This window comes from Artemia franciscana, chromosome 4, assembly GCF_032884065.1.
Source record: "Artemia franciscana chromosome 4, ASM3288406v1, whole genome shotgun sequence".
Classification (NCBI taxonomy): Eukaryota; Metazoa; Arthropoda; class Branchiopoda; order Anostraca; family Artemiidae; genus Artemia; species Artemia franciscana.
The window spans coordinates 5098668-5122880 of NC_088866.1; the positions used below are offsets into that span (position 1 = coordinate 5098668).

Consider the following 24213-nt stretch of genomic DNA (forward strand, 5'->3'; position numbering starts at 1 on the left):
AAAGCTGATATTAGGTCTACGCATTGCTTTTGAAAATTTCACCAATAGCAGGTCTGAAAAGATAAATACGGTATACCAAGTTAGAAAATGCACGTTCGTTATTCATTTATGGTGATCAATATGTTTTAGAGGGTTCAAAACTAGCCGTGTGCAAACCGTCTAAATTTTAACCCGAGTTCTAGATTTCACCAAATTTGATTGAGGCCCTCCCCCCTTAGTAGACTGAAACTTTCAAATTGTGACGACCGAAGAGTTTCCGTGGAATTGAATTATAGAAAATCTGAAAATCGTAACCTGAGAGCAAAATTGCCCGATTACCCAAAAGCTCACTTCGAAAAAAAACGTGATTGAAAATTTTTCAATCACGTCTCATTTCGAAAACAACCTTCTGAAAAATACCCTTTAAGTTATTTATAAATATTTGCTACTTCTCTCCATTGATTTTAGCATCATAATTACATGGGATGAAAGTTGAAATAATGTTAACATATTTTAAAAGCCTATATCGAACATTGATTTGTCCTTGAGCATTATCTACTAATAATATGCTCGTATTCAATAAGCTTATTTCAATTAATTTTAGTACTTTTTTTTTAGTTTTGGGCATTCAATTGGCAACTGCAATTATCGAGTTCCGCACAACATCGGTTAAAGAAACCTATTAAATAATTTGCTTAGGCTGCAGTTCGGTCTTTACTAGATAGAAAATCATTGACTACTTCTTGCAATTTTCACCTAACTAGTATAGAATTAATTTTGTTGTCTGTTGTTAATTTGCTGATTCTTGTCATCACTTGCTTATAAAGTCAGCGGGTATTTCTTTTCCCTCTTAAACCCAGCCTGAGCAAGAATTACTTACTATGGTAGGGTTTGAGATAGGAAAAACTTCAGTGAACCTAGGGGAATGGGGACGCTATTTTTGCAACAATCAAGCGTGTGGCCACTTTAAAGTTAAAGTCACGGAAGTATTTTCCGAATGACTAGAACCCTCTTTGGACGAGGGACGATAGATTATCAAAAATTTTTCCTTTCCGATCAACCATCAAGAAAACGAAGATCGTCTCCGAAATGGTGGGAGAAGGCCGTAAGGTAAGATTAAAGGAGATTGTAACTTCTTGGGAGGGTGTAAAGAGAATCTTTTTTTACATAGACTGAGATGAAGGATGAGTGTGTGTAGCTGTGTTCGCCACATGTGGCCCGGTGCTGCAGTGAGTTCTTATTAGTAACAGTTGAAATCCAGCCCACAGCGGATTTATTAGTACAATCTTAAAGATATTTGCAGTCTAGTTAATTGAAGGTCTTAGCAGTGTAGACATTATTTGCTGGCTGACTTGACAGTCAGTAGAAATTACGTTTGTTATTTAGTCAATATTCAAATGACAAAAGGTTTTCTAAATGATAGAAGTGCAAAATATTTTACTGTTCTATCTAAAATTGATACTTTAGGCATCACCTTTTCTGGCGTTTTTGAACCAAACCTTGATGTTTCTATAGAAACCTTTGTCCTTTTCTCTGGCTTTTTTGAACCAAACCTTGAAGTTTCTATATATACCTTTGACCCTTTCTAACCCAAATCTTCAAAGTTTCAATAGATACCTTGGCCCTTTTTTAACCAAACCTTGAAGTTTCTATAAAAACCTTTGTCCCTTTCTTTGGCCTCATTCAACCAAACCTTCAAGTTTCTACAGATACCTTTGGCCCTTTCTCTGGCCTTTTTGAACCAAACATAGACGTTTCTTTAGAAACCTTTGGGTTATTTCTGCCATGTAGAGCATGCAATCAATGTGATTCCCTTCTACCTGAAATAAATACCTTTTTCTAACCTTCAAGATCACAATTTCGATGGAAACTGAGGGTTACAAAGAAGACAGTTAGCATGCAACAATATTTTGAAGTAGTAACTTTCAAAAAAAAAAAATTGTTCTTCTAGTACTGATGAAAAGATTAAGTCCACACTCTAAAAGCAAACTTAAGGGCACAAGGACTTCAGATTAAGGACTTGACTAAGAAAAAATAATCACATAGCTTTTCTACAGTCTAGTTTTTGTTATTCTTAAATTTTTAAGACACCCTTTTTCTTATAATTATTTCGAGATCCCATGCGAGCCACTTAGAAGTCTAACTATCAAGGTCAAAACTGTTCAACTAAAACTTAGTTTTAAAACACCATTCATCCAAAAGTAAAAGTTCCTTGAAAAAGCTTATAAATATGAGGCCTTTAAGTATCTCCTTTGTGTCTGGAAAGAAAGATGAAAACTTTTCCTGTGGGCATATTTGCTGCACACTGCGTGTATTTTAGAGAATCCCCCTCTTATTTTTACCCCTCCTTTTTCCTTTTTTACAAACTTTTTTTAAAGGAGGAAAAACTCCTTTTTTTCCTGGGAGAAATTTACGCTTATTCTGATAACTATTTTGAAATTTCACAAGAGCTGCTCAGAAATCAAATTAACAAGTTCAAATTTAATCAACAGAATTGATTTTTGAATATTTTGTGGCACATTTCGTATGCTTTATCATTTTTGCTGGAATCTTTGATATATTCCACGCGTCACAGTCGTTATTGTGAAGTTATATAATATTTTAGCAGACCTGCGAAAAAGGAGTTTTTTCTTCTATAGACTGAAATCAATTTGTTTGAACTTAGATCCACAGTCATCGTAAGAATGTCGTAATTAATAATTTTACAACTTCGCCGATTTCATAATCAAAGACAAAATACTGCACATAAAGAAGCAAATTTAAAATTTCAGGATAATTTGTTTGATTTGAGAGATTTTCAAAACATCAAAAATTATTCAAATTTTATTTAATTTGCTCATGTACTACTTATTCAAAAACGACCGTGTTTTACCTTTTATTTTTAGCCAGTTAGCTTTATTTGAGTTTGTGACTTTAATCTTCTTCGGGGGTTTAATCCGAGTTCCTACCAATTTTTTGCGGCTGGTTGCCAAATGTAACGTTTTAAAACGTTTACATCATTTTTCGTACGAATCTTTTGCTTTTACAAACTTTTCCCATTGAAGAAAAAAAATTTGATTCCATTTGAAGTCCGTTTTTTCCATTTGAAGTACTTCCCCAAAGACTCTGGTAACATCCAAGGTTATCAAACTTTCTGTGCATCCGAAACTTTCAAACTGCTCTTTGAAACTAAAGGCAGATCCATTAAAGGCAGATGGGTTCTCCAAATACAAAGGTTGAAATGGTTCTGGTGAATCCATAGCCACTTTTGGCTCGAGTTCCAAATATTCTTGTTTTGCATAAAGATACACGAAAAGTGTTTCTCGGTATCTAGGAGGGGGGAGGAGGTGTGAAATCAAATTGGCAAATATCTAATGGCAATGGCCATAAAATATGGTAAATGGCTAACGATAAAATTTACTTACTCAAAGCAGCGTTTAAATGTATTACACCTATGCATGCAAGAACTTATAGTTAAGCCACCAGTTCTACAGTCTAAGCCTTAAAATTTTAGTATCAAGAAGATCCTTTTTGCGCTACATTTATCATATGCGCTTAAGAATGGTGTCCAAACGGTTTCTTGTTTGACCCCCGTGCCTCAGCAAGTACATGGTCAGATACAAACATAAAGTACATAACTTAACCAACTCCGATTTTAATGGATTTTTCTACCTGTTCTAATTTGTTTTAAACTAAAATCCACCTTAAAAAAAGCATACAATATATAGTTATTTCAAATTACTATGTGGAAATTGCAATAAAAAAGTTTAATCTTGGAACGATAACCAAGTATTTCACGAAAATTAGATAATCTACTTAATTTTTGTTTAATTTTACAAGAATATTCGATTTTGCTTAGGCATTATGTACAACCTTCTTCCCTAAGACAATGGCCAAAACGACAATTCGTTCAATAGCCAACTAAAATAGAGCCAATTATCAAAAAGTCCTCACGCCCTTAAGACCTTTGCTTTAAAAAGAAGACTCCATCTCTTACACCCAAACAATCTTACGTTTATCCTTAAATCCTAAAATCCAGTATCCATCCTTGATAAGATCCTATAAATCCAGTTAAGAAATATCCTTTGATTTCCTTCATCATAACACAATCCCTCCTCTTTTTATCCAAATCCCTTCCAAAATGAAATCCAAATCCTATTCAATCCATTTCCTCCTTTAATCCATTTTTAATCCAAAGGTATCCACTCTATAAAATACAAGTACATTAGTCAAAAAATACAAATACAGCAACCATAATGACAAACACTTGAAAAATGGGCACATTCCTAAGGTGGGAAATCTATTTCAAGTCTGTATTATGACTTTTTTTTTTTACACAACTCATCATTTTCTCATAACTCGTCAAATTCATTCAATGAGCTTCACAAACAACGACTTGTCATAGAGTTACTTTCATGTAAATAGCTATCAGTTACTTATTTGTATTTTACATACATTGAATATAGCATAATTACATCTCATGGAATATACAATAATTATAAATATCGAATATAGCATAACTACAAGTATAGTTACTTACAGGCGCACACTGGTCTAGTCTAGGGAGGAGACTAACATATGCAAGTAAATTTTTAGGCTGTAAAATTCTCCTTAGCGGAAGGGGAGTCATTTGGTTTAATTTAAGAAAATTCCTGCTCTTCATCTGTGTGTAGCTTTACTTATATTGAGGTGTATATTCACGTTATTAATATTCGGTATTAACATTCCAATAGCTAACAGAAACAAACTTGACTACTTCAATTTAAAATTCAAAAGGGCCAAACACTGGTATGCTGCTTTTTGCATTCAGATCAGATTACCCACCTTAGGACCAACAAAATAACACCAATAAAATAATCATAGCAAAATAAGTAGACCGTAGAAATTTTGCTGGTGCACATCAATCTGGAGCATTAAACTATTTTTTTTTTTTTTTTTTTTACAGCAGAATATGAGGACCGAGCAGTGTTAGCAAAAATACCGGAGCCCAAAATACAACTATACAGTACTAGCCCTGTGATGATAGGGATTTCAAAAAGTAGAAAAAGGGACAGTCATAGTAACTTATGGAAACCACAATTCACAAGCACAGATACCCTGCTAATTAGTGTAATCTATTTCAGTTAGCCTGATCATGTCAAAGATTGACATAGCAACAAGGTGGAAAAGCGATCCATATAAATTTTACTGGTGCACAGCAATCTAGAACATTAAACTAAGATTTTTTTTTTACAGCAGAATATGAGGACCAAGCAGTTTTAGCAAAAATACCGGAACTAAAAACACAGCTATACGGCACTAGCCCTGTGATGATTGGGATTTCAAAAAGTAGAAAAAGGGACAGTCATAGTAACTTATGTGAGCAAAGGGCGCTTTTGCATGGAAACCACAAGTCAAAAGCACAGATACCCCGCTAATTAGTGTATGCTAAGCCCAGGTAGGTGACCCGGCATCACCTAATGAAATGCCTTCAGACGGGAGCCACAGTGCAATAAAGACGAGAGTGGTCGGTCAATGATCCAACTTTTGAAAAAAAGCTCTTTTCGGTTGCAAGTGATTATGCTAACTCTTGAGAATGCCAGATCAGAATCAGAGTATTCTTATAGAAACGATACAGTATCCTTCTCACGAATGTAACAGCTGACCTAATCAGTCAATTAGCTTGATGAAGAAATGGTGCTGACAGAGGCAATACAGATTAGAAGATGTTCCGAGACACATTGATTGGCTGTATACGAGGTACTGCTTCTGCCACTACTCTTGCTGGTCATTCTCGATGTGATTTGAAATCAGGGAGGAGTATTGATCGACGGCTAGCAAGGGAATCTAGGCCAAACTGTTCAAGGAGGGCACAGTATGGGACTTTGGGCGCTTTTGAAATTACCAACGATACCCGAAATTGAACTTTCTTAATCGCGTCCAACTGCTCTTGCGTTTGGCCGTAATGCCAAACGGGGGAACAGTATTCAAGGCAAGACCGTAAAAAAGAGGTATAAACTCGCAAAAGGTGATCTGAAGGAAGTCTGAATCATTAGGAAATTAGGAAAAGACAAATATTGGAAAAACGATTCTATTGCAAGTTAAGGTTGTCTTGAGAATTTAAAGCTTTTGTTCTAGGAATAATCCCTATTCAATCCTGTCTTAAAATATTCAACGGATCCTTCACATCCTGACTTTTCTTGTCATGGCTTGGTTGTTAATCAATACCCTAAAACCTAACTGGAAAGTAGGTCATCAGATGTAGTAATTTTTTCTGATTTTAATCAGTTAGTTGAGCTTCTAGTGGCAGCAAATTTTGGAAGCATCGAAATTTCACCGCTAGTAACCTTCACAGCAGAATTCACAGCTTGACTAATGCACTTAAATTGCTTATCAATATGATGGTGATACTTTCAAATTCTTCTAACAGATGGCTCATTAAAACTTAACGTTTTCAAGAATAAAACCTTATGAAAAGAAATTGAACCATTTTTTTAGCCGATCAAAAAAGACAAAAAAAGGAAAAAACACTAGATCAAACCAAAAAGAAAAGCGTAGACAAAAAAATCGTAAATGAAACAAACCTAATTAAAAAGAAACAAAACATCCATGAAAAAAAAAAGGGAATTGAATAAGCTATAATTCCAAAACAACACATAAAAAGCCTAAGATACAAACTTTTTTTTTGTGACAAGTCAAATTGTTTAATTTTCAAGTTCATTCTTATTTGTCTTTTTAGAGCTGTTTCTTCGACGGATCTTTATTTTATTAGTTTGGTTTCATTTTTAAACTGATTTCTCCTCAGCGGTTTTTCTTTTTTAATTTTCTGCTTCTGATAAGTTTTTCATGCTTTTGTCCTCTCAATTTTCCCCTAAAGATGACTTAGCAGAGATTTGTCTCTAAATATTGTGCGAATCAGAATTTAGTCATAATAAATTGTCTTGCCGGACAATATCTAGCCAGTGCATTCTAAAAACTTATCACAGGTTGCTGTTGCTACCAGAGGTGCCTTTTATCTTTTTAAAGCTCTTGATTCTCCCTTTCTAAATTGTAGATTCTCTCTTTCTAGGTCTCTCTAGTTCTTAATTCTCTTTTTCAAAATTTTTCCGAAGTTGTTTTAGATACCTTGAACTTGAATTGACTTGGGATGTTCATTTTAAGCTAGTTAATCTTTAGTGTTTCAATAGCTTTGTCAAACTGCCTGGCTTGTACTGAATGTGCTAATATTCTCTGGTTATAACATTATTTTTCTCAACAGAGGGGCAACGAGAAAACATTTTTGGAAGACAAGGGGATGGGGCCCAACGGATTATACCAACTGTCAAATCATCTTTACAGACAAATATTTCCATAAATGACCCTATAAACACCCCCCCCCCCATTACGAAATTTTTGAAGCCCTTCTTTTAGACATTTTCATTAAAAAGTGGTTATTTTAGGTTATTCTTCTGTAAAATACGGAAAAAATTACCTTCTGCCCAAACTTTCAGATATAGATGTTACTCTCCTCTCCCCTCTCTCCTGACTTTGATTTAGATCCATTGTATTGTTTTTTCCTAATTAATTATAGACCAACACAATATGGACCCCTTCTTCGCCATAAATAAAAGCCTCTTTAGGTGGATACACAAGATTAAATCCATTAAGTAATACTTTTTCTAATCATCAAGGAATGCCATGTTACTGACCGAGTTTCTATTCCATTGAAACAATAACAACCACCACACTTTATAACGGGGCTACGTAATCAACTAGCTTATATTCAAGCACCCATACAACAGCATTCTTGGAGGTACTGATTTATTAAATGGTGAAAAAGTTCAAGTCACCTGACCATTATTAAAAAAAATTTCCAAGAAGGCAGTGTCCAGAGTCAGTCCCCAGGTCTTTGATTGTGCGCAATATAATGAAGATTTAACCTGATAATATTTAGGGGGAAGAGGCATTAAAGTTCATAATTTCAACCTTTGCATATTAAACAGGGAGTTCAAAATTCATGTCGCACGTGATGAATGTTGACTTCTGGATAATTAAAAACACTGTCTAGGAGACCTGATCCCGCTATCACGGTTACAAGGGGAAGGGGTTTCCACAGACTCGATAGGTAATTCTTAAAAAAATACAAGGAAAGTTAAGCATATTTTATATTAATCTATCTGACAAATTATCCAGAGTATATCTGAAAGATTTCTACATATTTAACAATGTCAAGATTCATGACTTTAGGGACACTACATGATAATGCAGTATGAGTTTTTGGAAGTATTTAGAGAAAGGATAAAAATGAATCAACCATGATAAATGACAATACATATGATTTGCTTACATAATTAATTGATAAGCTACAAAAAACACAAATTCGAACCTTTGGATATTTTAAGCCTTTATTGAGTAGACATTATTTTTTCAAACTCTTACAGCCGATCTTGATCTGGAACGACTAGCAGAGCGTCGGACTGGCGAATACGTTGGTGATCCACGTCCTCTTGCCCTTGGAGAGTATGAACGGGATCTGCTTCTAGAGCGATTGTAGCTGCTGCTGGCACCACCACGAGAGTAGTCATCGTCTTCTCGGATGCGGACAAATGAAGTTTCACCCTATGCAATTTAAATATTTATATTAGGGTAAACTAAGCTGAAAACGAAAAAAATTCAAACTTCCAACTCTAAATAACTAAGTGAATTTGTTTGTTTTTTTTTCCAATAATTGGAGTAGAATTTTCTAATTTAAGTTCAGGAAAGGTCTGTCCCTAAAAATATTTTAGCCTACCTGCTCGAGAAATATTGAAAATAGGCTCAAAGGAGTTATCATTTGGTTGATCTTGCTTTTTGGGGATTCCTGTGCTTTCACCCGCCTTTATTGACATACTAGCCGAGAAAGGTATTTACATTTCAGTGTCCTTATCAATAATTATAAATTGGTTGGTAACTGCCCGCTTTTTCAGTTTTCTCCTAGAAAATTCAAATATTAAGATTTTCAATCAATTGATCATCTCCCTCGCCATTTTCAATACTCAAGATATTCCAGAGTTACGGCCTTTTGACAATTCGTATACACATAACGTGTTTAGATCTAGTTCAACACTCCCCACAACATTCTCTGAAAGCCTCACCCGACTACTCTTCGTCTTTTTGGAAAGTAAAGGTCAAACATGCATGCCCTTCTCAATAACATTTACTATATGTAAACAATGAACGAATTGCCTAACTTACAGCCCTTGCCCTGAGGGCTGTAGGGGGGCATCCCTACTGGACCTGTATAAACATTGTATTCGTATTTCTCCTGGCAGAGAGGGAGGAAAGGCCAGGCAGAGTATCATGGGCCTTAGGGGAGGGTTGGTAACAAGAAGTACCAGGAGCTTTGTTTCCTCGATTTTTAATGGTAATTTTACTCTTTTACTATACAAAATATATTTAGGCCAACGCATACAATGTATACATCAACGCATACATCAGAGAACACTATTGTGGATATCGTGATGGTTTTATCCACGTATAAGACTAAGTCATGTAGAGCTTCCATTCAAATGAACAAATAACACTCGTTTCTGTTCATCCAAATTTCTTAAGTAAAATTATTATAAATAATTTATTCAAAAAAACAACTTTTCATCAAACATTTTGACTGAACAATCAAATTGTATCCAAAATTTTAATTACCATCCAAAACTTGAATCCTCAACCAGAGAACTGTAAAAGCGAGAAGTTACCATCCATTTTACAAGTACTGATACATACACTATAACAAAAACATAACTAACTTCCTATTTCCCTTCTAAGGAACATACGGAATTATCAAGGGGAAATATGGATGGGAATCATCAAGGAGGAGATGGATACACAGGCTCCTGTTTGTTACTCCTTACTACAGTTCGTTACCACGAACGAACACTTTCAAATTTGATTTTCAATTATAATTTTTTTTTTTTTTTTATTCTAGTTTTCCCCTATCCCTCTCTCCCTTATGTTTATTAAACATAATCAAACATTTCGTTGTAACGACCTGTAAGTAAGGAGTGATTCGGCTCAATAGCAACCGAAACTCTAGAAAATGGAATTTGGATATCAATAGATACATCAAAAGAATCAGCATATTATGCTGATTCCAAAAAACCAACAAATTTAGCAGATCAGAAAACCCTATTGTAGAAGTTTCAACCTCCTATATATTTTGCATTTTTTTTTACCAGAATAAAGATCACGGATGCGTTTTTTCCAGGGTTGATCATATCAAATAATGTTTATAGAAGAGGGTACATTCGAACGGAAATTGAAAGGTTTAGTGCCCTTTCCGAGTAACCAATAAGATTGGAAGGTAACTAGACCCCCGCCCACGACCCCTTTTCCCCGAAGTTATCTGATAAAAAATTTGAGATAGCCTTTTTGTTCAGCATATTTGAAAGATCCAATAACAATGTCCGATGCTCAAGTATTGTAGCGACCCCATTCAAGTTCTTGATTCGAGATGAACCGGTTTCTCTGACCAGGGATAAATAATTTTGGTTTGCGATACTTAGGGATAGAGAATAGTGTCTGACCATGGATGTTAAAATGAAGATTTGGAATTCACCAAGGCCTGAAGAAGAGGCAATAAAACCTTTCCAGGATAAGGAGGGGTTCCCCAAAACAAAACAATGCGTCAATGGACATAACATGACTTTATACTCTTTTGATAAAGGTCCTTTTTGGAATTTTGCAAATCTGCCATGCAGGAAAAAGTCGGTGTGCGTGTCAGCATGTGGTTTGCTAACCAGTAAAATTCCATTACTTTCTATAATTTTCTTCTGTGGTTTTCATAATTGTGTTAATAAAGTATTGCATTTTCATCATATTTTTGTATATTTCACCTAGCTTCACTTTTTAGGAAGGGTCGCTATAATACATAAGTACCTCATGTCTCCAGGGATAAATGACCCCCATTGTCCGTGGGGAGATTGCTGTAAGTTAAGAAATTTGCCCATTGTTTACGTATAGTATTTGCTATTTGGAAGTATACAGATTTTCCAGGGGGGGGGATTTTGTGTTTGGGGTGGGTTTTCATAGGGAAAATTATCCGTGGAGAGAGAAATTTCCAGGGATGAACTTTCCAGGAGAAATTTTACACTGGGGGAATTTGACAGAATTTCTATACAAAATTCTTTTTAATTGTCTTGCTGTCTTTTCGCCAACTCAATTTTGCGCGGGAAGATGCTACGGGGAATTGTACGAAATTCTTTTTAATTGTCTTACTTTCTTTTTGCCAACTCAATTTTGCACGTGGAGATGCTAAGGGGAATCATCCGGGGCATTTTCAGTGTCTTTCTATTTCAGGGAAAAGATTTTACACGGAAGGGGGAATTTCCGGAGTGACCAAGAAAACGATTAAAAATTAATGTATTTTTCAAACGAAAGTATGCTAAGGTGAATTTTTCTGGCTGAATCGTCCGCAAAAATTTTACAGAATTTTCAGCGATGATGAAACTGTCTGGGTGGATTTTTGCTGAGCGGGGGGTGTATTTTACGTGGGAACAAATTTTCACGGAGGAGCTTCCCGTGAGGGAGAGGGAGATTTCTCATTAGGGTGAGCCAGATCTACTGGCATTATTTGAAAAACGAACAGAAATAAGATAAAACAATCAAATTATTTTTTCATAGAGAGTAAGGAGCAACATTAAAACTCAAAGCGAACGGAAATTGCTCTGTGTATGAAAGGGTTGTCTCCTTATCAATACCTCGCTATTTACGCTTAAGTTTGACCGTTGTCCCAATTTTTTACGAGCGGAACTGAAACACAAGGGCAGTTTAATTAGAACAGGAAGCTTTTCAAATGTGCTAAAAACTTTAGCGTAAAGAGCAAGGTTTTGAGGAGGGGGCATTCCCTTTACACACGGAACATTTTCTGTTCGTTTTGAGTTTCAATGTTGCTCCTTACTTTCAGTTGTTTCTTTTTTAATTCAGTTTCTTAGAACGAGCATCCAAGGCAAACTCATGGCAATCCGTGAGGCATTTCTAGGCAAGTCGAGGGGTGATAAAACCACATGTATTGCTTCAAAGAAAATGTATCCCGGCATTAGATTTTTATATGCTGCACGTAAAAACAAAAAATAAAATATAAGGTTACTTCAAAATTACCGAAAAATTTCTTTTCAAGTAAATAGTTTATATATTCATAGTATCCGGCTACTTCAACCCCCCCCCCCCCCTGCATATTTTCAAACATATTCTATATCTTAGGAGTGTCCTGGCCCAACCCAAAGAAGAAGACTAAAGACTTAATAGAAATAAAGGTATTTTACTCAATAATAAAAATAGCGTCAATTTAAAGAGGAACAATAATCATTTTTATCAAGTTCAGATGCAGGTAAAGTCTTGCGACCTCGACCTAGGATTTTTCATTTTTTACTTCGGCAAAGGAGACATCCATGTGGAAAAAAATCCCGCGACAAAAATTTCGGGCGACAGAACATGTTTCTGAAGCTCCTTAGATTTTATATGAAAGCTTTGTTACCTGAAATTGCGGATGGAACAGTGCCACGTAATATGGCAATCCGTGAGCCTGGGCGAGCCAATTGATAAATAAAGCCCTCACATATTCAGGTTAGGCTAGCTAGGTTAGTTTCTAGCTGAATTAATTTATGTTTATATATGCAATTACTCAATATTGTGCCTAAATATACGTTTCTTAGCGGTCCTTGTCGTTAAAATTTGTCTATTCGGGTTAGGATAAGACCCTGGTAAAGCACGGTTCCGAATATGATTTTCAATAAAAATCTCGAAGTTGTTTATGCATGCATTATTACTGTTTAAGCTATAATCCAGATAACTGTCCACCCCACAACCCAAGGAGACCACTTTTTAATTCTACTTTCAATGATTTTTTAGTTGTTTGTTCATTTAGTTTCTGGCCAATACCCCCCCTCCCCGGATGATTTCCTCCCTTGAAGATCACCCCTCAGAAGGTTCCTCCCATGTACAAAAAATTTTCCTCATTTGATGAAATTACCAGTTCAATCAAAATTCCGTTTCTTGTACCTTTTTTATTCTTCTGTCAAGGTGCAATATATTCGTACTGACAAATCTGCTCCTTTTAAAATGTCAACTTTTCAAATTTGATAAGAGTTACACAAATCAAATTCTTGATTGACCTTAATAACTAAGTCCCCTAGAGAGGTCGCTAATTGAAGCTTTGTTCTTTGACCAATTCACCAACAAGAAATTAAAAATCGAGCAAGAAGTTTTAGGTACCACATCGTCAAAATCCAGTGTATAGTTTTAATAAGCAACAATTTAGCCTTATCAGTAAAACCAAAATTACGCACTACTATGCACCAAATATGTAATCCGTTTCGTAATTTATCGAATTGAAGAATGTTCGGCTTTCAAGCGTAATATTTATGATTAGCCCATCGGAATAAAAATATAAGGCATAATTTTTGAAATTAGAATGTCTTAGGCACAACCGTTAAGTTTCCTTTTTCGCATCGCAGAACTGAGACATGTGAGTTCATAAGCATTCTGTTCTTTACCTTTCTGGGTTTTATCCTATACTTAGGAATAAGGATTTTAGTGATATTTGGGTGGCCTATTTCATTTTTGTAAATATCTTCTTTATCTTCCTCTTTGGTATAGGAATATATAAGTTTCAACACCTCCCCTATATTACTGAAAAGCTGACTGGTTTACAGAAAAAAAATTTCGGAAACACCGTATAGGCGTTTGCCTCATGGTTTAATTCGTTTGCGTCATTAATTTTATTTATTTAATGTTATTGTTGTTTAGTTGTTTTCGGTGATTTATTGTTGTTTTCTTTGTAATGTTATTGTTGATTTTCGCTTGTGTTTACTACACTATTTATCTTTCGATGTAAGTGGGTTATAAATAAATATATATATATACAAGTGTAAATAGCAGGCAAAACATAAGGCGGATAAAATTTATTAATGAAAAAAGAGCTATAAAACACAACGTAACTCTTTTCTCTCTATACAATATAACTGAACAAAAAGGTGTTTTTCATACCCTTATATATCCCTCAGACCACCAATCAGATTTTACAGAAAAACATACAAAAACCGGGTTTATAACACCTATAATATCTATCCAACATCATATCTATCCATATCCAAAACATAGCCTTTTGATTATGTGTGTCTGAAGAACCCCTTGTCGTAGCTTTGATATATTAGTTGCAGTTAGTTATTAATATATTAGTTTATGATCTAGAGTTTTAATATATTAACCACAGACAACAAATTTGCCGAAATAATTTTTGGAACTTACTGTAAACGGTTTTTTAGATTGCAATTCATTGAAAATTGATAATTTGATATTTTTATTGAAAATATAATAAAAATCGTTGGGTGGAAAAAAGGAAAGGAAACCCAAGATTAGAAAAAAATGAATAAAAATAAAATGAGAATAATAATAGAAATCATTATATTAGAAAAAATAGCCTTCTCTCAAAACCCTAATATGACCAATTTCATAAAAGACAAACTTTTAAATAGGATTTTATTACAATGTGGACCATATTTCGGATGAAAACAACCTTCTTTAACATAGCGGCAAGCTAAATACTGCGATTAATTATTAAATTCTTCACGCCTATCCCGCCAAAAATCCTAAATTTCCTTGAATGTTCGCTTTTTATTCCAATTACCAGTTATTTAAATTGTTTCTAATTTCCCCTTACCTAAATTCTTTATAATTATTACCATCACCACTCCAAGAAAATCCCAGCGTAAGTACCTGTTGTTAACCCTGTATTTTACCGTTATAATTTCTTCTTCAAAGTGGGGAAATTAGGTTAGATACTAAACCTTTGTGTTAAGTTCGAATTTCTGAAAACGTGGTACAAAATATCAAAATTAGGTTAAGGTACTTAACCTTTGCGTCAAGTTCGAGTTTCTGAAAACATAGTTCAAAATCGGGATCTCTGTGTTTCGCCAATGAGCAAATATACAAGATATAGCTTGTGGTAATTACACTAACCAAGAACCGTCAAAAAAAAAAAAAATATGTACAAACCAATTGAAAAAGAAGAACAAGGAGCACCCAAAATTTAGAAAATAGATATAAACCAAACCAAAAAAGAAGAAATCATTATACCAAGAAAAAACCTTTTCTTGAACCATTTCGGCAAACTTTGACACAAGACAAAACGGAATCTGGAAACAAATTCTAATAAAGACCAGTTTTGTGCCTAATCGTTTTTCTTATTTTCTTAAACGAGTGTTTTTTCTACAAAACCTACTTCTTAGTGAATGAGTCGTTACTGCTTTAGTTCACTCCTATACTAATCTTTAATTGCAAACCCTGTGCAATTTTCGGTATGTTATTTTTCTGCTATCACTCTACACGAAGTACAAATATTTTATTATAATTCGAGAGCTGAGATTTAGTTCTACTCATCTTTAGAACTTAATACACAGGGTTATTTTTAGGTTAGAAATAAGCTGAGCATTGGTTGAAAATTGCCGAAAAATCCGTAATTTTAAGGAAGTATAGATTCTTCTATAAGGAACTCTAAAAAAAAAAATTTTTTGGTCTCAATATTTTGTGCAATTTTTTGTATGCTATTTTTATACTCTTTTATGGTTTTGGTATCTCAACGAAATATTTTATCATTCTAGAGGTGAGATTAAGTTCTACCCATCTTTTGAACTAAATCTTTGGAATTTAAGGCACAGGTTTTTTTAAGGTTATAAATAAGTTGAATGTTGGTTGAAAATTGCCAAATATTTCTCATTTTTAAGCAAGTTTAAATTATTCTCTTAGACAGAGTCGAAAAAAATATATAGTTTTGGCTCAGTGGGTAGACTGACCTGAGACTAATACAATGACGAGAGTATCTTGTATTTTTGCTGCAAATTACACTGCCAGACTTGGCAAAAAAGAAGCAATATTTATCTTTTAAAACCATGATCACAAGCCCCTAAGGGCCAAATTCGTATTGTAAACTAAAACAGGACGCAAACATCAAAAAGTTTAATCAACACCATGCTTAAAACTGGCTAAATAGACAAAATGAACAATTCATTTCATCATTTTCTTGTGTAAAACCGTGTCATCTTAGTAGGGAGAGACCCCCCACAATAACAGTTTCATCCCCCACCCTATTTCTAATAAAAATACATTTAAGCAAATTCAGCCCCTCCCTTCAAACACAAACACCTCTGACACTCTTCCCCCACTAAGGGTTAAAAATGGCTACCACCAAGTCTATGGTGAATCTGAAGCATGGAGGATAGGATGTAACACTCCCTCCCCCAGACCCCTTGCCAGGAAATCAAAAACTATGAACTAAAAATGTACTTTTTTGTGTTTTCAACTCCTCCCTCTGGGGAAAAACTATTTCATTCTCCTGCCTAAGGATTGGGCCTGTGCACTTACTTAAGGTTACTGCAGATAATTCTGAATCAACCTAGATATTTTAAATAGCGTTAAATTATGTATTCCATGCACACATATGCGATATTGAAGGTATTTTACCAAAGGAGGAGGGGGGTTTAACAATAAGATTTGTAGATTAAATTTTCCTGGGGAAAAAGTGGTTTTTAGAACAATTTAACTGGAACTAAAACAAGGTAAACACTCTACCATATCAGACAAATTACACAAGTATTCTATGAAATATGGAAACAAAAAACGATCATAACAGAAAAGTAAGACACTTGGAATAGTATCTAAAGAGTTGGACATACTATAAGATAAAATATATATTTCACTTCATTTTTTATATATAATTTTCATTTTACAGTATATGTTTTATCATATAAAGTATATGTTACAAAATAAAATATATATTGAAGATGCTGTAAAAATTAATCAAGTTTATTGCAGAAACAGAAGAATAGAAGAAAAGCTTAAAAGGATTAATAATGCAGATATAGACTTAATATTGTTCTGACTGATGTAACTAATTTGAGGACTGTAGGAACAAAGCTACCCTTTTTTCCAAGGGGGAAGAGGCTCCTTTTTAAGCCCATTTCAACACAAAAAATTCAAAATTAAATTTCAGTCAATGATTTCTGTGGAAAAAACACACTCGTAAAATACCAATTTGCTCTTACTGACACATTTCAAATAGATTTAAAATTGCTTACTGCTACTAATTTGCTTACAGTAACTGACAATAATCTTAAGTCTGAGATTCTACTTTTAGTCACCACATCAGAAGCCTAAATTTTATATATTATTATATTTTGTTTAGGGATTTATTCATTTGAGGGCTCCACACAATCATTTTACAACCTACTTTGATTATCTTGCTGAATTAGCTTCCCAAGAAAAAAAAAAGAAGACAGACCTCATGAGAACGAAATCGGGAATCGTCAAGCTTCTTCACTGCATATTTCATATCTTCATAGCGCAAGAATTCACATACACCAGTGCCATCTTTAAACACATCTGCATAGCAAACATCACCTGCTTCCCTCATGTGGTCCTTAAGATCTTGCCAAGAACCAGTTGGGGGTAGACCTTAAAAATAGATAAAAAAAAAAGGCACTTACAGTCAGGACCATTATCCAGGATTTTTTTCAATAAGGGAGGGGGAGTTTACAAAAGGATTTTTTCAAGGAGAGAGGAGTACAAAAAACAAAGAACACATCCAAGATTTGTTTATATACATTGTTGTTAAGCATTACAAGTCGGACAAGCATTTTAGAGGGGGGGGGGTGGTCAAAATCCCTAAACCTCTCTAGGTTACAGTTGATTACTTTTCTCTTTCACAACCATATATGTAGGATCCCATAAACATCTGGTTAAGTTATCAAGGCTATAAAAAAACAGAAAAGAAACTAACCTCATGATTAGACCTAAAGTCTAAAGTTGTTTTCTACACATACATTATATTATATTTCAATATAGCATAAATAATATAAAAGATCAGAGGCAATGCTATAGAGTTGACTTTAGAAAAGGCCATGTGACTCCAATGTTTTATTACTTTTTTCCTGTCTGAAGCACTTCATATGGATGGGGTAGCAGTATAAACTGCAGAGGGTGGCTCATTCAAATGGAAATCAAAAGTTCTAGTGCACTTTTTAAGAGTCAAAAGTGATTGGAGGGCAACTAGCCCCCCATGCCTTTTTCCTCAAATATATCCAATAAAATTTGAGATAGCCATTTTGTTAAAAAATACTCCAAGAATCATATAGCAAAAACTCCTGGGGTCAACACAACCACCCCCCAGGGCCTTGGGGCAAGCATTGTAACTTATGCCCTGGGGGCTTGTATGGTGCTTATAGAAAGGATGCTCATATAAACTTAAGAGAGAGCACTCATTCAATTGGAAAGTTCTAGTTTACTTTCAAGGGTCAAAACAGATTGACAGGCAGCTACCCCCCCATGCCCTTTTACTCCAAATACAAAAATCCTCTTCTTGGGAAAGACACTTTTCTTTGGCATTCTGGAAAATAGAGATGGTTTTTGAACTACCCTTATTTTACTACAAAATGATGCAATGTGAGAGTAGTAACAAGAGTCCTATCTTCTTGGTAAAATTTTCACCAATAATTTGTCAGCAAAAATTAAAAATGTGGCCTCTGTTTTGACAAGCAATTGAAAGGAAAACAAATTATATTTGATATTTGTAATTTATAGAATAAATATCAAGCAATCAAAGTTATATTTTTAGAACCAGATGCAAATCAGCTTTCTGTTAATATATGAATAAAACTGAAACACTGAAAGGATATATACATCAATATAGGATGGGATATGACCAGAAAACTAATTTGACAGTGTATATATAAGCTATATGCAGATCTTTAAATTAGCCAACCAGTACTATAAGCCTAGGGTCCCAGCTGGACATAACGAAATATGTTAAGAAAACAATTCTTGCTCCATAATATGCAGAGTAATCTTCATTAACACATTTTGCAGGGGGGAGACCTTTTTCTTCACTTCTTTCCACATAATGCATCCTCCATATAATGCATAATACCCATAATTGCATCCTCAAGCTAAATGTAGGTAAATATTTACTTTCATCACAAGCTGTCTAAACTGGAAACTATGCTGCAAAGCAGCATAGTTTCCAGATTATAGTACTTAGAAATGTTCATTCTAGGTGCATCCATTTCTGGTTGACCCTCCTCCTCCATGGGGCAAGTAAAAATGCATTAAGTGGGCTTGCTTACAGGTAACATTACCTATAGAGCAAACTGTGTTAGTCCATGAGCCCTGTGGGCAGTGAGGTTAGGTCTGTATTCTATCTTTATTTAATAAACCTTGTTTGAGGGTTTTTCTTTTATTTTATTACTCTTTGTTGAATAAATATAGAATACAGACCTCAAACCTACTGCCAACAGGGCTAATGGATTAATACACTTTGCTCTATAGGTAATGTTACCTGTAAGCAAGCCCACTTTATGTATTTTTAGTTTGCCCATGGAGGAGGAAAGTCAACCAGAAATTTATGTGCTTCTCTAATAATGGACAAAGAAACAATAGGCAATCATCAGAATCTTGCTATATGAAGTAATATGCACTTTAGACAGCTTGTGATGAAACTAAAGATTTACCTAAACATGGCATTCATTTGTATCACAAATTAACTTTACCCAAATATTATTCATATGGTGGATGTCCAAATAGGATAGGCCTAATTAGTATTTCCAAAAAGGTCCTTGTAGGAAGTAGCCTAAATTTAATTATTTATTGTTTATTGATACCAAATAAGGTAAGCTTTCAAGCTTGTTGCACTAAACATAATAAATAGAAATCATGACAATACTGACAACATAATACACACATACAAATCAATGAAAATAACTACAACAAACACTGATAAATAATACTATAAATTATTTAAAAATGATTTACTTTGAAAATTTGTTTCTGCTAGTTTTGTTTTGAATCTGTTTATGTCATCTGTTAGAAATGTTTCAGGTGGAAGGTCATTCCATGGCTTCCACACCCTGCTGTAAAATGAATGTTGGCCTATTTTCCTTTTTGAAAGTGAGGGGAACAATTTATGTGGGTGATAACAGGTCCTGTTAGTGTCATTAAATGTGAAGAACTGTGATGTACTTATACTATCAATGCCTTTGATTATATGGAATGTGTTAATAATGCCTGCCCTATCCCTTTGGAATTGAAGACTTGGCAATCCTAGCCTGTGCAGTCTATTTTCATACCGCAAATGTTTCAAATAAGGTAAAAGCTTAGTTACTCTTTGCTGTATTTTTCAACCCTTGCTCTGTCTTTTTTACTCAATGGATACCATACTGACAAATAGTATTCGAGTATAGGTCAAACTGTTGATTTATAAATGGCAATGAATGAACAGAGATTAAACTTATGGAAATTCTGTCTAAGACATAATAGCTGATAGTTTGCCTTACAAGTTACTTCAGACACATGCCTGTTACCAATAATTGCAAGTGTTTGATCTTAAATAATTTAATAATAACCATATTGATGCATAGTTAAGATTTCTAGCTATTTTTTTATATATACAATCTTCTCAATTCCTTTTTGAGAACAAGGTGTCAGGGTTTTAGTTTTACACAATTTTGCTCAATTGGATACTGGTTTTTTACCCTAGGCTTGATGGCCATTCAAAGATTTTGGTAAATGTTAAATTCCATCACAAGCTGTCTAAAGTGTGTATTACTGCATATAGCAAGATTTTGATGATTGCATATTGTTTTGTTGTCATTATTAGAGAAGCATATTGATGTTTTAGCTTTCTAAAATCCCCCTCTAACAAGAATAAAAACGCATAAATATTTAGTTTCATCATAAGCTGTCAAAAGTGTGTATTACTGTATATAGCAAAATTCTGATGATTTCATATTGTTTCTTTGTCATTATTAGAGAAGCACATTGATGTTTTAGCTTTTTAAAATCCCCCTCTAACAAGAATAAAAATGCATAAATGTTTAGTTTCATCACAAGTTGTCAAAAGTGTGTATAACTACATATAGCAGGATTCTGATGATTTATACACTTGTGTCATTATACACAAGTATTTAGGAATTCAGTAAAATTCTAGTCAATTGACTCCTTGATATCTCAGAAAGGGTTAAGGTTATGAAAATGAAACTTTCAGGGATGAATCTACAGACTAAAGTATGTCCTGGGAAGATATTTTGAAGCAACCACCTCTACTCCTTCTCCCTCTAGAGGGCCCTGATCTTTGATGACCTTTAAAAATATGTGTGTTATAAAAGTGAAACCTTGAAAAATAGATCTTCTGCTTAATTGAAGTACAACAAAATTGTTTTCAACTTCATGAATTTGCCCAATTCCATTTTATAAGGTTTTAAAGACATGCAAATACATTTCCTAAATTAAAAAAAAAAAAAAAAACATTGATATGGCTCATAATTCTACTCAAGTAACAGGAATTGCATTTTCAGAACTAAAGGCAGAGAAAAAGCAACTAGTAACTGAAAATTCAGGTACAATGTTGTTTGGTCAAAATTTCAATAGGTATAGACCTGTCATGTAGGCAAATTTCAGGGCCCTCTAAAGGGAGAAGGAGTGGAGGTGGGTACTTTAAAATACCTTCCCATGACATACTTTAGCCTGTAGACCCATCCCTGAAAGTTTCATTTTCCTAACCTAAACCCTTTCCAAGATAGTGAGAAGTCAATTAACTAGAATTTTATCAAGAAGCACAACTATTTTTTAGCTTCCTAGAATCCCCCTCCAACAAGACTAAAAATTTCTTAAGTGATTTGACTATAGGTAACATTACCTATAGAGCAAAGCATATTAGTCCATGAGCCCTGCAGGCAGTGGGGTGGGGATTGTACTCTATATTTTTTCAACAAATAGTGATAAAACCAAAAAAAAACACCTTAAACAGGTTTATTAAATGAATATAGGATAGACCTTGCCCTGCTGCCTGCAGGGCTCAAAATATGCTTTGCACTATAGGTAATGTTACCTGTAAGTAAGCCCACTTTATGCATTTTTAGTTTCCCCTATGGTGGGGGTCAACCAGAAATGGATATACTCCTAGAATTAGCATTTCTAAGTACTATAGTGTGAAAACTATGCTGCTTTGTAGCATAGTTTCCAGTTTAGACAGCTTGTGACAGAACTAAACACTTACCAGGATTTCTTATTTGTATAACACTACATTCTTAGGACATCAGTAAGATGAAAAACAATAATTTGAGCAGAAAGAAGTCAGATCTTATGTGGAGATCCTATGACTTTTATTTATTAATTTTAAAATGCACTAAATGTCATTACAATTCATGAGGGAATAAAGCTTAAATAAGCTACTTAAGTAGTCCTATGTGGTTAGCCTACTAGATGTCCACCTATATCTTATATCTTAACACACCAAACTAGCTAGAGCAAATAAAACTTAGTTTTAAATAGGCTAGCCAAGGTACTTACCTGTAACCCTGACCCTGTACTGAGTCCTCTTAGCAGGAGGACCTCTTCCTCTTCCACCACCGCCACCTCTTCCTCTATCTCGAAATCCACCTCCTCTTCCACCCCCAAAACCAAATCCTCCACGGTCACCTCTGTCAGAAAAACCATCATTGCCTCTTGGGAATTCTACTCGCAACTTATAGCCATCATAATCGTATCCATCCCTTGCATAGACAGCATCTTCTGCATCCCTGGGATCTTCAAACTCAACAAAAGCAAATGGAGGCCCTTTCCTGTTCTTCAAATCTATGAATGTGATCTTCCCAAACTTATAAAATAGATCTTCAACATCTTTTTCTCTGATATCAGGGGGCAAATTTCCAACATAAATGCGACTTTCGTTGGGATTTCGTCTAGACATGTTTCAGTTTACTTCCCCCTCTGTCAGGAACAATAAATATGGCGTATTTTCTTCTTTTCTTAGTCAAACAATCGAATAAAATTCCACCAATGAAAACTGACAGAATTTATGGAAGGGGATGGATACTCAAGGATAGTTGAGGAATTTAGCACTGTCATCTATTATTTTTCTTTTTTCATGCTCAAAAGATAAATAGATAGTAGTGTTAAAAAGCAAGTAAATCGTCCCCGCGTTCAGTATGCCTATAATATTAATGTTCGGCGTTCAATAGGCAATTACAATCATTGACTTACTTTCAAACCTCTTGTATAAACCTGTTGCAAACAATTGTTTGCTTACGGTGCTTCATAGCTATTGACATGACCTAATGGGTTATTTCAATTAATATCCATGAGCTTTATTGATCGAGTGGCGTAGCTTGGCCTCACGATCAACAAGCTTATTGTAATTGATTTTGTAGTTTTTAGCGTTCAATACCCAGTTTCAATTATTGGATTGTATTGCTCGGTTTGCCGGTTTGTCAACTTCCTTGTTAAAATGTATTCCCTGGTGGCTGGAGACGTGTTGGAAAGCTAGCTCTACCCTTTCCTTGGTAAGGGCTATTATCAATTCTCGCGACCGACGGACATTTGTCACTAACTTCAAAATGGATTTTTTGATAATTTGTAGAGATGCTTGGGAGTTTAAGAATAAGACTGCCTTTTTCCTGGGAGGAAGATTTGCGTGGACCCCCTTCAGAGCTCATGTATTGCAGCTATTTCAGCCGTGAGGACAGAGGAGCGGTCAGGGTGGAGTTTTGAAATGTGAAGGTTTAGCTAGGGGATGACTGCTGCAGAAGCTGCTTTACCTGATTGTGCGGAGCCATCGGTATAAATTTTCAGGAACTCAGGGAACTTTGTCACACTAATTTTTTTGGAATTCCGCACTAGTTGTTACTGGAGGGATAGTTTGCTTATTTTCCGTAATTAGCCGGAGGCATACATTAACAGGAGTTACCCTCCATGCTGTAGGAAAAAGCAGACAAGGGAAAGGTAAATGGTAATTTTGCCAGGTTAGACATTCGGAAATAAAAGCATGCCATGGCCCAACTCTCCCTGAAGATTTAGTACTTATTTCCCCAAATGTTAACGGGTGCAGTAAATGATCTAAGCCATATTCCTGAATCCTTGTAAAATACCTTACTGGTAGCCTTTGGCTCCGTTCAACTATCGAAGAAAATACAGCTAGTTGGCGAGCTTTTGCTCCCTCTGAGTGATGGTGAAGCCCTAAGCAGCTCTAAGAGATATATTTTGAAGGGCTCTAGCTTTGCTATGACGGTTTTACTACAGTTGATGTGTACTATCAGTCCATAATCTATATTTGATAACCTCCTATAAAAATCCAGCAGAACTTTGACAGAATTTGCCCAGGAGAAGGAAGTAAGTCGCCTAAGGATTGATATTCTTTTCACGCAAGACTGCTTCACAGCTTCGACTTGAGTATTGCATGTGAGCCTTTGATCCTAAGTTAATCACAGGGTTAGCTTCATG

The 24213-nt window shown here is 34.8% G+C and overlaps 2 protein-coding genes across 3 annotated transcripts in view; both read right to left on the reverse strand.

Moving 5' to 3' along the window:
- Positions 1 to 24213, reverse strand: part of LOC136025891 (uncharacterized) — a 99977-nt gene that overhangs the window by 11144 nt on the left and 64620 nt on the right. The gene's annotated exons all lie outside the window — the stretch shown is intronic.
- Positions 4126 to 22748, reverse strand: LOC136025892 (serine/arginine-rich splicing factor 1-like). 2 transcript variants are annotated; one of them, XM_065701943.1, is made up of 4 exons: positions 22285 to 22748; positions 17225 to 17397; positions 8303 to 8535; positions 4126 to 4165 (listed from the first exon to the last, which is right to left on the reverse strand). In XM_065701943.1, exons 1-3 carry the CDS (start codon positions 22682 to 22684, stop codon positions 8344 to 8346), a joined length of 765 nt encoding a protein of 254 aa, XP_065558015.1. In that variant the 5' UTR covers positions 22685 to 22748; the 3' UTR covers positions 4126 to 4165; positions 8303 to 8343. The 2 variants fall into 2 exon arrangements, with proteins under 2 accessions (XP_065558015.1, XP_065558014.1); XM_065701942.1 differs by having other exon boundaries at positions 4126 to 8535.

Excerpts from the sequence above, each read along its gene's own strand:
- LOC136025892 (XM_065701943.1), bottom strand. The coding sequence starts at position 22,684 with ATGTCTAGACGAAATCCCAACGAAAGTCGCATTTATGTTGGAAATTTG. Across the intron at positions 17,398-22,284 it reads GTACAGGGTCAGGGTTACAG|GTCTACCCCCAACTGGTTCT; the intron begins GTAAGTACCTTG and ends TCTATTTTTAAG. Across the intron at positions 8,536-17,224 it reads CCCGATTTCGTTCTCATGAG|GGTGAAACTTCATTTGTCCG; the intron begins GTCTGTCTTCTT and ends TAAATTGCATAG.